The sequence below is a fragment of the Diabrotica undecimpunctata genome, chromosome 3 (assembly GCF_040954645.1).
Source record: "Diabrotica undecimpunctata isolate CICGRU chromosome 3, icDiaUnde3, whole genome shotgun sequence".
NCBI lineage: Eukaryota > Metazoa > Arthropoda > Insecta > Coleoptera > Chrysomelidae > Diabrotica > Diabrotica undecimpunctata.
In genome coordinates this window covers 4,124,515-4,136,381 of record NC_092805.1, presented here as the reverse complement: position 1 = coordinate 4,136,381, position 11,867 = coordinate 4,124,515, and the positions used below count along the sequence as shown (strand labels likewise).

The following is an 11,867-nucleotide window of genomic DNA, read 5'->3' as shown; positions in this document are numbered from 1 at the left end:
TTTGTCAGTATTGCCAAGTTTATTTGCTAATCTACTAAAAGGACAATTATAAATTTTTTTTCTAATAACTAACTGCAACTAATATCAAAAGAAACAAATATTCATTCGTTCGTGTTTTATATAAATTTAAAATATTTTAAAAAATACCCGATTTTATAAAATAATATAATAAAAATGTACTGTTTCAAAGCATATTTGAGGCATAAAACATATACATAATAAGGACATGGCAATACCGCAAACACAAATTTGACGGATCATTTGTAGTTCTAGCTAACTTCATCGGCACTTTTGTTATTTTAATGTTATGAAACACAAACAATTAGTTATTTGTTTCTTCCCATATTAATTGCAATTAATTGTTAATTACTAGAATTTTTTTGACAATTCCTCTTTTTACATCAGCGGATAGATGTGGCCATAAAATCATAACCCTCATGTTTACAGACCCAAAAGCGCTGGCAAATGCACTTGTATGCAAGCCAATAGATAAGAAGAAGAAGCATGTTTACAGTTTACATTAAAACACACTCCCGCCTCTTGTCCTAACCTCATATTAGTGAAGTTACTTTGTGGATTTGCAGGGTCTTTTAGTTTGTTTGATTATGGTTTGATTTTACACATATATTTAGCTTTAGCTTGTTGATTTGATTCTACAATTTAATTTTTTATAACAATGGCTACATCTATAACATTTATTGTAAAACCTGAAATGCTCATGACTGCTGCACAAATGCGTGAAGAAAAGATAAATTTATTGAAACTAGGATTGAAAAATGGTTTTGAATCTTTAGCGTGGTGTGCCTCACGCCATTTAATAAAAAATGGTGTTTTGTGCGACCTGTGCCATATAAACAAGAACTTAATAAAACGTAGTAACCGCATCGATGAGCATTTTTGGCATTGTAAAAAATGTGGTCACTCCAGTTCCGTACGCGAAGGATCAATCTTCGTGCGAACTAAGAAGTCGATGTCGCAGATACTCATCATCATTTATGGATACTCCCATGACTTCTCACTAAAACAAATCCAGATAGAATCCTCTCTCAGTGATGGAACTATTGTCGAATGGTTCAATTTTTGTAGAGAAATTTGCACCAAACATTTACAGCAGCATCCTGTGGAAATCGGAGGGTTTGATGAGAACGGTGAACCCACCACTGTGGAGATAGACTTACACAGGAAGTACCATCGAGGTGCTGATGACGAACAATGGATTTTTGGAGGTGTAGAAAGGAACAGTGGGAGGTTATTTGTAACACCAGTGGTTGGAAGAAGTGAAGAAACACTGTTGCCTATCGTATCTAGGTATGTTAATTTTGCAAATACAATATGGGGGGATATTAGGCAATAAAGTAATTTCCTTTTTAGAATGATTTTACCAGGATCAATAATTATTTCTGATAGCTGGAGAGGGTATGCTAATATCAGTCACCTGGGAGGTGGGGTGTATGAACACAGGGTTCTCATTCATCAGGGAAACTTTCTTGATCCGAATGATGCCAGTGTTCATACACAGAGCATTCGAAGTGTCTGGATGCGTGCAAAAAAGAAGCTCCAGACTGCAGGAAAACAAACTTCTAAATTTGATATGTATCTTAATGAGTTTCTGTGGAGGGAACTTAACAAAAAGTGTAATCCATTCATAGAATTTTTAATTTGCATAGCAGAGCAATATGTAGTGTAAGGTCAGTTTAGTTTATTTTTGCAATTAAGTTTATTTCTTTAATTAACCCTCTAACCGCTATAGCAGTCTGTAGACAGTGTTAACTTTTGTCTAGTTAAATCCATAATTGACAATATATAAAGCGTAAATGGTTTCGTCAGAACTTACAGGTATATATTGATGTGTGTTTAAAAACTGCTTGCTGTTCCATTTACCAGTGATAAGAAATTATTTGCTACAATTCACGAGAATAGGATATATAAATTATTGCAATCTGATGAGCATTTTCATATAACAGAAAAAGTGGTTTCTAATCTCTATATTTTGCTGAAAACTTTACTATAAGTACATAATAATATCTAATGAAAAATACAGAACGTGGTAAAACAGTGGAATTTCAATGACTAATATCGTGTATTGCCTCCCCTTGCTCTAATAACCTCTTGCAGACGACGGGGCATACTCTCAATTTTTCTCTGGATTACATGTGGTATGTTATTCCACTCTCTCACTAACAGATCCTTAAGCTCCTGTGCGTTGTTAGGAGGTGGTGTATGGGTTTGAATACGTTTTTTCAAATCGTCCTAGAGATGTTCAATGGGATTCAGGTCCAGAGACCTAGCTGGCCGGGGTAACCTCGGCCAGCTAGGTCGGGGTTGTTTGTTGCGTTTGAACAGAAAGTCGAAGCACAAATGAGACATTTAAAACAAGCGGCAGTTACAGGTACCGTTAATTTTGGGTAGTGTATAGTTTTCCGCGAAATCGGCATTATTGGAATTCTTTGTTACAAAGGAAACCACTAAGGCGACAACAATTCTCAGAAACATGCATTAGTTTGTATTTGTGTTATTATTATTTACGATAAAGCTTGTTAAAAATGAAATAACGGTGATTTTCAAGGTGACCCGGATTTTATGATCGCGAGTGTACCTAATTTATGACCCTTTACAGGTGGTCATTAATATAGATCGTCAACATATAAAATAAAAAAATCAAATTACTTTGTAGTGTCATTGTGCATATGAACTGTAAAAACTATTAAAGAAGTATGATTCAATAGAGAATTATTATTTCTGACACTGATAATACTGGAATGACATACTAAACTCTATTCATATTGCAAATTCCTAACATAAACAAATTATCCAGCCTAACATGCATGTGTTTCGATGATATTTCCCTTCTCACTCGATAAGAGACTACTCATATTAAATATAATTTATCGCTTGAGCAAGAAAGATTGTCATTTTACAGGTCCAAACTGCTCAATCTGATTTAAATGTGAAGATGGGTTTATTCCAGAAGTGCTGTGGATGTTCAGATAAAAAAAAAGTTGGGACTACCATGAAGAGATGGAAAGGAAATTTTTTGAAAACTGGTTCACAGATATACTGCCCTGATTAGAAGAAAACTCCATCATCGTATTGAACAACATGCCTTATCAATCCAGAAAAAGAATTTAATTACTGCTTTTAGAAAGGTTGATAGAGGGCTGGCATCAGTCAAAGAAAATAAAAAAATGTGGGTTTTGAGGACTCAATGTTAAAAGTGCAACTGTTAGCAATTGTTAAGCAACATAAGGGACTATTTCAACTTCTTCTTCTTCTTCCTTTGGCCTATCCGTTTCGGACGTTGGCTATTAACAAGGCTATTTCAACTACATGTCATAAATGTGTTCAACACGTTGAACAACAAGTCGAGTCTAAAATGTGGAAGTTGGAGGACATAATAGAGATCCATGTCGAACCAATAATAATAAATCCAGGCGAAGAAAGCAGTACATGTACACAAAATACTTTGTCATGTATATATTAGTTAATGAATATTTTATTTTAGCACATTTTTCTTCAATGGAACATTAAATTTTACTCAGTTAAACTTCAAGAAATTCTTACATTCTTAGTTTCAAGAAGTAAATATTTTTGACCCTGTTTGGCTGTCATGTGCGATTGTTGACAGTTGTGAATTTGTATTATGAATGAACTGTATTAGTGATAATCTGCAGGTTCTTAGTATACTTTGTTTTTAGGATATCCCACACATCCATGGCTTTTGACACCTTTGCCAAATGCAGTTAGTTCAGGAGAGCAACCGTTCAATGACAGGTTGTGGTCTATCCAATTTTTGTTTGAACGATGTAATGGGGTGCTGAAAAATCTATTTAGGTGCCTTTTAAGATACAGGACTATGTACTACCATCCTACACTCAGTGGAAAAATTTTAAATCCTTTTTTTAAATATTACATAATATGTGTGTAGATAACAAGATACCAATACCAGATGAACTTCACTATAGAGCCAGATTATGGCATGTATGCTGCTGATAATATTGTTAATATGCGACCAACAGCCAACCCAGATTTAGCAGCTGCCAGATGCTTACAGAAGAATATAATAATTAATTGTTAATAATATATAAAAATACATTAGATATCGTAACTTGTTGAATTTGAAGTATTTTTGAAGACTCAGATAAATACAAATTATTGTGTAGGCCTGCCTGATATCTTTGTATATTAAGGTATATGGTGGGGAACCTTAACGAGGTCCAAAACATCTCCAATAAGTCTATGTTCTGTACTAGAATATTGACTTATTGCCTCCTGGGTGGGCCATGGAAAGAGATGTACATTTATTATATTTCTAATTGTACTATAGAATAATAAATATTGTTTATGACTGATTCCTTTATTTCAACTTTCCTTTTTTTATCAGGCCAACTTTGAGAACAAAGACAGAAACATTGAGAACAAACAGAGAAGATAAGCAGATACATGGAGATTATACTGCTGGAATATGTATAAAGACAAACAGTACTAGGAAGAAAATGTATCTAAGTTAGTTTCAGTCTCTTTATTATTTGTAATAAAAGAGTTGATGATTTTTATTAGTGTGGAAATGATGAAAATAATCTAAGAATTTACAGATTTGGCATTTTCCGGAATTGATATTGAATGAAGTTGTATTGATTTTTAAATATAAATCTTGTAAAATATAACAAGCGCATTTTTTCCTGAAGCAGCTGGCAGAAAAAGACTTTCACCACTATTTTGAACCCCAGAAAATTGGCACAAAGCGTTTTAGTGATAGATGAGGGGTGTATGTTGAAGATGATAATAGATACATATGTATGGAATCAAAATAAAATGTTTTACAGCCTCAGTTTCATTTTTTAAAACCGCAGCTAGTAATCTTATAACTTTCGAGCTTTCCAGGACGTTTAATCCTGATACTGGCACATAAATTAAAGTTTTGTAGTATCTTAATGTCGCTCGTTTCTAGCGAAGTACAGCATTTCACTGTTTGACCATCCACCTTATTCGCCGGATTTAGTGCTGTGCAACTTCTATTTCTTTAAGTGAATTCGGCATTAAACGAAAGCTGTGAGAGAGGAAATGACCCGCGTCCTGAAGCAGCTGACAGAAGAATACTTCCATCACTATTTTGAACACTGCAAAATTCAAAAGAATAGTATATATTGAAGGTTTTATGAATAAATACCTACAGAATCAAAATAAAATGTTTTGTAGCCTCAGTCTCGTCATTTAATAGCACACCTAGTAATCTCGTTACTTGTTAGCTTTCCAGGATATTTATTATTTATCCTGACAATTAAAGAGTTTTACAGTATCTTGCTCGTTTCTTGTGAAGTATAGCATTCCAAAGTTGGACCATCCAGCTTATTCGATGACAGATGTAGCACCATGTGACATATCGGTTTCCAACAGGTAAAAGGAATAATACTTGAGTTTGTAGAAACTGACAAAAGAAAGCTTCCAGCATTATTTTAACTAATAGCGATAATAAATAAATATATAGAATCAGAATGAAATGTTTTACAGCACCAATTTTCTTATATAATGTCATTCTTTGTGAACTTTCTAGAATGTTTATTATTGTTCCAAATACATAAGCGTTTTACAGTATCTTAATACAGCTCAGAGTTCCTATTAGGACCATATTCTTCGAAGTCAAAAACATAAAAACAAAAAGCATTTCGAGTAACATAAAAACAAAATAACTTCACATTATTTTATTAACAAAGTTAAAAACAACTTCATTTCATTTATCACAAGTTAAAAATACATTAATTCATTAACTTAATCATTTAGTATGAACATTCTGCGCTTTTTGCTTTCCCTTATTTCCTTTCGAGGCTCCTTTACTTCCACCTTTCCCTTTTTTACCTCTACCCATAGTTTTCATTTTCCTCTTTTGCGCCCTTACATCTTTTTTCAATCTAGGATCTACAACTTTATAGTGTCCTTTCACTCCCTTTGGCCTGGCTACTCGCTTGCCAGTCATGTGCTTCTTAGCTACCACATATGTAACTTCTTTCTTGGGTTCTTGCCTGGCTTTCTTGTATAATCTAAAAAATTATTATGAATTATTGTATATATTAGTATAAATATTTGATCATGAATTTAAATAATAAAAGATTTTGAAGTGTTATATTAAATTATAGGTTGGGTTAAGTTAAAAATTGGTAGGGAAAAAATAGTTGTGTGAAAACTAATATTCTACAACTCTCATTCATTCTACAACAGAATAGTGTCACAGAAAATTTCCATGAATTGATGTCAAAAGAATTATTTAAACACTTACTGTTGAACCTGTCTAGCCTTCTCCCTTTCTGATATATCTGCATTATCGAGGAGAGATTCAACTTTCTTCTTAGCTCTTTCTAATTTCTTCATCGCACGCCTCTTCTTTCTAGCTTTGGCTTCAATGACCTTCTTTATCGGTCGCACATTTATTTCTTCCAATTTCTTGTTATATTCATCAACTAATTCCTAAAAAAAACAAACTTCTTATATATAATACAAAATTCTGTTATTTTCTCGAGTAAAAGATAAAAATAAATCACAGATAACATAAATGGGGGACAGTAACTTTCATTGACTTACTTTAGGAACAGGCACTTCCCTTTTCATGTGTTTCTCTTCGTCTTGTTTAAACCAATCTGGCAATCCTTCATCGTTAAATGCATAGCGATTCCAAGCAGCATCAACTAAATCCCTTTTGGTCTTTTTGCTGTTTACCATCATAGTACCCATGGCGAGTTCCTCTGAATTTAGTTTGTGTTTCTTTCCTTTCTTACCTACAAGTTAAATCAACTGATTAGTTGAAGAGTAGTAAAAATATATGCTCATATTATGGCAGTTACAAAGATTAAAAACTCATTTAACATGCACTTTTCAATAAAATTATAACTTATTTACTAGGACTGTGCTCTTCCAAGCAAAAGAGACAGCTTTTAAGCAATAGAATAAAGATATTTAACACAAATTCAATAAAGCTCTTCCTCACACATAAAAGAACTTATGTACTATATTTTAAGACTCAATTTCCTTAAAGAAAAAGAAAATATAAGAAGAGGACCTCTTGAATGCAACTCGTGATAGTACAGACAGAGCATGTCGATTCTATTAAAAAGAAGTTATCCATCAATAATGAGTTTATTTAAGTAATTTCTAAACAAAATATTCAAAATATTTTTTAAGCTTTGGCATGCCATGTAAATAACTTATTAACTTATGACTAATAAAACATTACATTTCTTACCTGTACTTACACTTTTTACAATTTCAAATCCATCCTTCTTAGAATTATTCACAGGGACACCTACTTCCTTCTCTACATCATAGTCAGAATCTGTGTCAGTATCAGTATCTGTATCATTTTGATCAGAACTATAAGCACTATCTGTAATCTCTTTCTTTGATTTTTTCTTTCCAGCTTTGACCATATTGTCTACTTTTGAATGGGTATCTTCTTCACCATAAATTTTTGCCCCTTTCTTCTTGAAGTTTTCTACCAATTTGTCTAGATCAGCATCTTCATCTTTTTCATCAATTAGGTTCTTAAAAATATCTCTTTCGAACCACAGTTCTGCTTTATGTGCTTTTTTCTTGTCTTTGTCTCGATAGTCCAGATCTGTAATCAATGGATGGTCATCTTCTTCTTTCGGCTTTGTTTTTTGTTTGGATTTCTTTTTAGAAGACTGTTCATCACTATCTTCTTCATCAAATCCTTAAAAAATATATAAAATATTTATAAAAAAAATACCATTTAAGTAAAAACCAAAAATTATAATGCATTTGATAATAAATTTCGAAAAGTTGATAGTTTATATATTTAAAAAAATATCTTTTGGATTTTTTTGAATATTAAAAAGTGAAAGAAAGCTAAAATACTGTTTTACCATGCATATTTTCTAATATCTTTCCAACATATATATTACTTACCTAATCCTTCCTTAATTTCATCTTCCTCATTGTCAGTCTCCATTTCCAGTTCTGAATCAGAATCTTTATAATATGTGCCTGTGCTATCTAGATGTCCCTCTCCTTTCTCATATTTCCTATATTTTGGTATTGGTTTTATTTCACTAAACTCATCATCTGAATTAACGACCATATCAGGAGTCTGGTCCAGGATTTTATTTACAGCACTAGTTACTTTTTTCAAGGCAAACATATCATCACCTAGTCAAGAAATAAACAACTTATTATATAGTTTAGAGTGGCAGACTAACAAAATATATATTTACTTATGAAAATCATGCAAATTTACTATTTTCCATGTATACTAAACATGAATCAAAATATTGATGTGAACTTGTGTGGAATAATTATTCTGTACAATGTTGGGAAAGTTATTGCATATTACCTTCCATAGTAGGTCCGTCATCATTCTTCAATATCATCTTAAGGTTCAATCTCTCATTCAATTTCTTTCTTTCCTTTAACACCTTTTTCTTCTTGCGTTTTTGGTCCCTTATTTCTTCTTCTTGTAAATTTGCAATTTGTTCATCAACATCCCCTAGATTTTCTTCATCTTCTGATTTTGATTCTTCCTTTTCAATCTCATCACTCTGAACACTTTCTTTTGATTCTGTCGAACTACTTTTCTTGAATTCTTCATTTAATATCTTCCACCAGGCTAAAATATTCCGTAGATCTTTTCTGCCCAAGACCTTTATATCCTTGACACATTCTTTTATTTCATTTGTTGTTTTTTCATGGTTTAGGATGGATGGGTCATCAAAAATAATCTAAAATAATCACATAATAATAATTATTCCATTAACAAATTAAACATTAACTATAATGCTCACATGTAAATACAAATCAGATTTCAGTAGGTTAAGCTTAAATGATAAATATATTTAACATAATTCTACTGTAAGGGTTATATACGTAAACAAAAATATAATCTTACTTCTGATGCATTTTGTAGTATATCAATTCCATTTTCATGTTTAATAAAGTCAGAAACTTTCAACTTATGGTGTAGAGTATAATCATTTTCAGGATATCCTTCAGCTTTACTTTTCTTTTGTTTTTCAGGATGAAAAACATTTAATTTATTCTTAGGTTCAAGTTCTAATTCAGAAAACACATATTTAGCATCCATAAATTTAGGATCGATTTTATCAGGAGCTATGTAATTCTGGCAAACCACAAAAATTTCAGCCGACTCTGTACGAGAAGCTTGAGGTTTAGTAGCATGGACTTTTTTAAATAATTGTTTTAAAACCCAAATTAAAGCATTGTAATCTTTTGATCTAAATACTTTAGTTACAAACCATCCACCTCGCCTTAAGAGTTGTGTAGCCAATTTTAAAGAACTCAATGTTAGGCAAGCTTGCTGGTAAGCATCATGTAACCAATTTTTTCCTACATTCGGAGCTCCATCGTGAAGAACAACATCTGCTTTCCATGTCTGTAGTTCCTTTGATAAAGCTGTCTTACATTTGTCTGTTGTTATGTCCTCAACCAAACTTATACAACCAGGAATGGGTTTTATTGGAAACAAGTCTACACCGACAACTACGCTGGATACAGGCATGTTTTGTTTGGCCACCTGCATCCAACCTCCTGGAGCAGCACATAAATCCACACATACTCGAGACTTTTGTAAAAACTCAAACTTGCGATTCAACTGAATCAATTTAAACGCAGCTCTTGATCTGAAACCTGTTTCTTTAGCTAGATGATAAAACTTATCTCTCCGCTGTTTCCCTACTTTCTTTTTTTGCCCCATTTTATGTTTTGGTTCTCATTTACTATGTAAAAAATACTCTGTTAATATTTACTTAACGTTGCACGTGTAACATTTGAGGTTAAGTCAAGCGTCAAGCAAAATTTGTCAATGTCAATTTTAAAATTCAGGAGATAAAATAATTATACAGGCATATATTATGTATTTGGAATTTCAAAAAATAACGTAATAAATCAAATTTTTTAATCAAAAGAAACCAACAGCACACACACACACACACAAATGTTTTAAAACAACCTTTGAGAACTTAAAACAAAATTACTGTTGTATATTTATTATTAAAGATTCTACTAAATAGACAACCTACTATACAAGAAACTTTCAAATTAAAAGAGACAAATTTTCTTACGGAGCCTAACTTCATGTATTAAGTATAAGATAAGGTATAAACAGAATCTGAAAGTTAATTTTATAACCAGCCGCAATAACAATAATTGTATTTTGCTGTAAATAAAGGAGTCTAGTTATTTATAGCTATCATCACTGATGTACTGATTAGTGATGTCGAATTGTAGCCTGGAAATATCAGTTTTTATCCTGGCAGTTTTTAAAACTAATTAAAAGCTTATAGGATCGAATAATTAGATATTTTTAGAATTAAATAATTAACGACAAACAATTAAATTATTCTGAGTGTGTTCATCACTATAAGGAAACAAGAATCTTTTCCCATTCATATTGAACGTTTCAACACCAAAAAGGATGCCCGATTAAACCTAGGTAGCGGTAGCACGTAAGGTTATTTACATATTGCCAGGCTCAGAGATTCGAGGAAGGTTGGGAACGATACAAAATACAACGTCAGAAAGAAATAGTTTTTAAAATCCCCTTCCTGCACAGTCAAAATTATTTTTTACTCGTAATAGGTACTTCATTTTGAAAGTCGATTTTTGATTAAATAAAATAAATATTTTATAATAAACTTTAATAATTTTACAATTTTTGTGGTGCTTTCCACACTTTTCCGTTCATCCATCATATGCCATGCATCTTTTTTCTTGCTTGCCTAAATTTGTTCCTGACTTCAACGTTTATTATTAGGATAACAGAACCGCGAGGAGATCCGTAGTTAACTTAGAAGAACGAGGAGTTAACCTTTTACAGTTTCATTCTTTACTCGGTTCCACTAGTTTAACATTTAATGAATAGATGGCGCCCAAGCTTGTATAATAAATTACAATTATATACATTTTTGTCTCAAAATATAAATTAAATTTTTAATTTAACTGATGACGATCGTGACAAAATTGAGAATTTTAGACAGATGGTGGTCAAGAAATCAATATTGCATTAAAACAAATAATATCTATTCTACCAAAACGAATATAATGATTATTATTTACTGTTATTACAAAGAATATAGACGCATCTCATCTAGGTATATTCTCAGACTCACCACATCTCTAGGAGTAAAATAATATTTTAATAAACACATTTATAATAACTATATATAATTATTATTATTATATAATTTATAATAACTATAACTGATAATCCTAATGAACTTCACAACTTCATTGAAGTTACTACAATGCTTCTTAATTATTAAGACCTAACCCGTGAACAAGCAGACCACCTCAACAATACAAACCAACACCGATATCTGTAAGTACACGCCAAACGGGACATAACAGAGGTTCAAGCTTCAGAAACTTTAGGTCACAGCCACAGCAACCACACACCCAAAGTTCGCCGTAGAAGAACTGTTCAATATTGAACAACAAGACGAAAACGGTACCGATATCTATTATGAAGAACAGGCATATTACTATCCAAATCAGGACGCATATTCAGATGACTACCACGTAGAAGATTACCAAAATGTCCAATACGAAGAAGAAGAAGATGTAAATTTTCCAAAACTCCAGGAGGAAAACGAAGAAACGTAATCGAACTCAATTCCTATTCAGACAAAGAAGAACTTCCATATATCGAAATTAAAAATCCTCCCCTTAAACTTCTTGATACAGGGGCAACCAAATTATTTGTTAATCCCGAAATTGCATAAAAATTTTATCAAACGTGAACCGTTTGTAGTCAGTTAAATATTTCAAAACTATTCAGAGGAATATTGTGCTGAAATTCCAATCTTTCCAGAATTTAACTCGAATATTAATTTATAATTCTACTTTTT

General features: G+C 32.1%; 2 protein-coding genes across 3 annotated transcripts; one reads left to right on the top strand and one right to left on the bottom strand.

Moving 5' to 3' along the window:
• Positions 1-564: 564 nt before the first annotated feature.
• LOC140435455 (uncharacterized) lies at positions 565-4,345 on the top strand. Of its 2 annotated transcripts, XM_072524187.1 has the most exons (3): positions 565-1,308; positions 1,372-1,688; positions 3,696-4,345. In XM_072524187.1, exons 1-2 carry the CDS (start codon positions 677-679, stop codon positions 1,685-1,687), a joined length of 948 nt encoding a protein of 315 aa, XP_072380288.1. In that variant the 5' UTR covers positions 565-676; the 3' UTR covers position 1,688; positions 3,696-4,345. The 2 variants fall into 2 exon arrangements, with proteins under 2 accessions (XP_072380288.1, XP_072380289.1); XM_072524188.1 differs by lacking the exon at positions 1,372-1,688.
• Positions 4,346-5,668: 1,323 nt separating this feature from the next.
• On the bottom strand, positions 5,669-9,816 carry LOC140436359 (pre-rRNA 2'-O-ribose RNA methyltransferase FTSJ3). Its single transcript, XM_072525100.1, has 7 exons — positions 8,891-9,816; positions 8,339-8,723; positions 7,915-8,154; positions 7,232-7,699; positions 6,574-6,767; positions 6,272-6,459; positions 5,669-6,035 (listed from the first exon to the last, which is right to left on the bottom strand). Exons 1-7 carry the CDS (start codon positions 9,713-9,715, stop codon positions 5,771-5,773), a joined length of 2,565 nt encoding a protein of 854 aa, XP_072381201.1. The 5' UTR covers positions 9,716-9,816; the 3' UTR covers positions 5,669-5,770.
• Between the last annotated feature and the right edge of the window lie 2,051 nt (positions 9,817-11,867).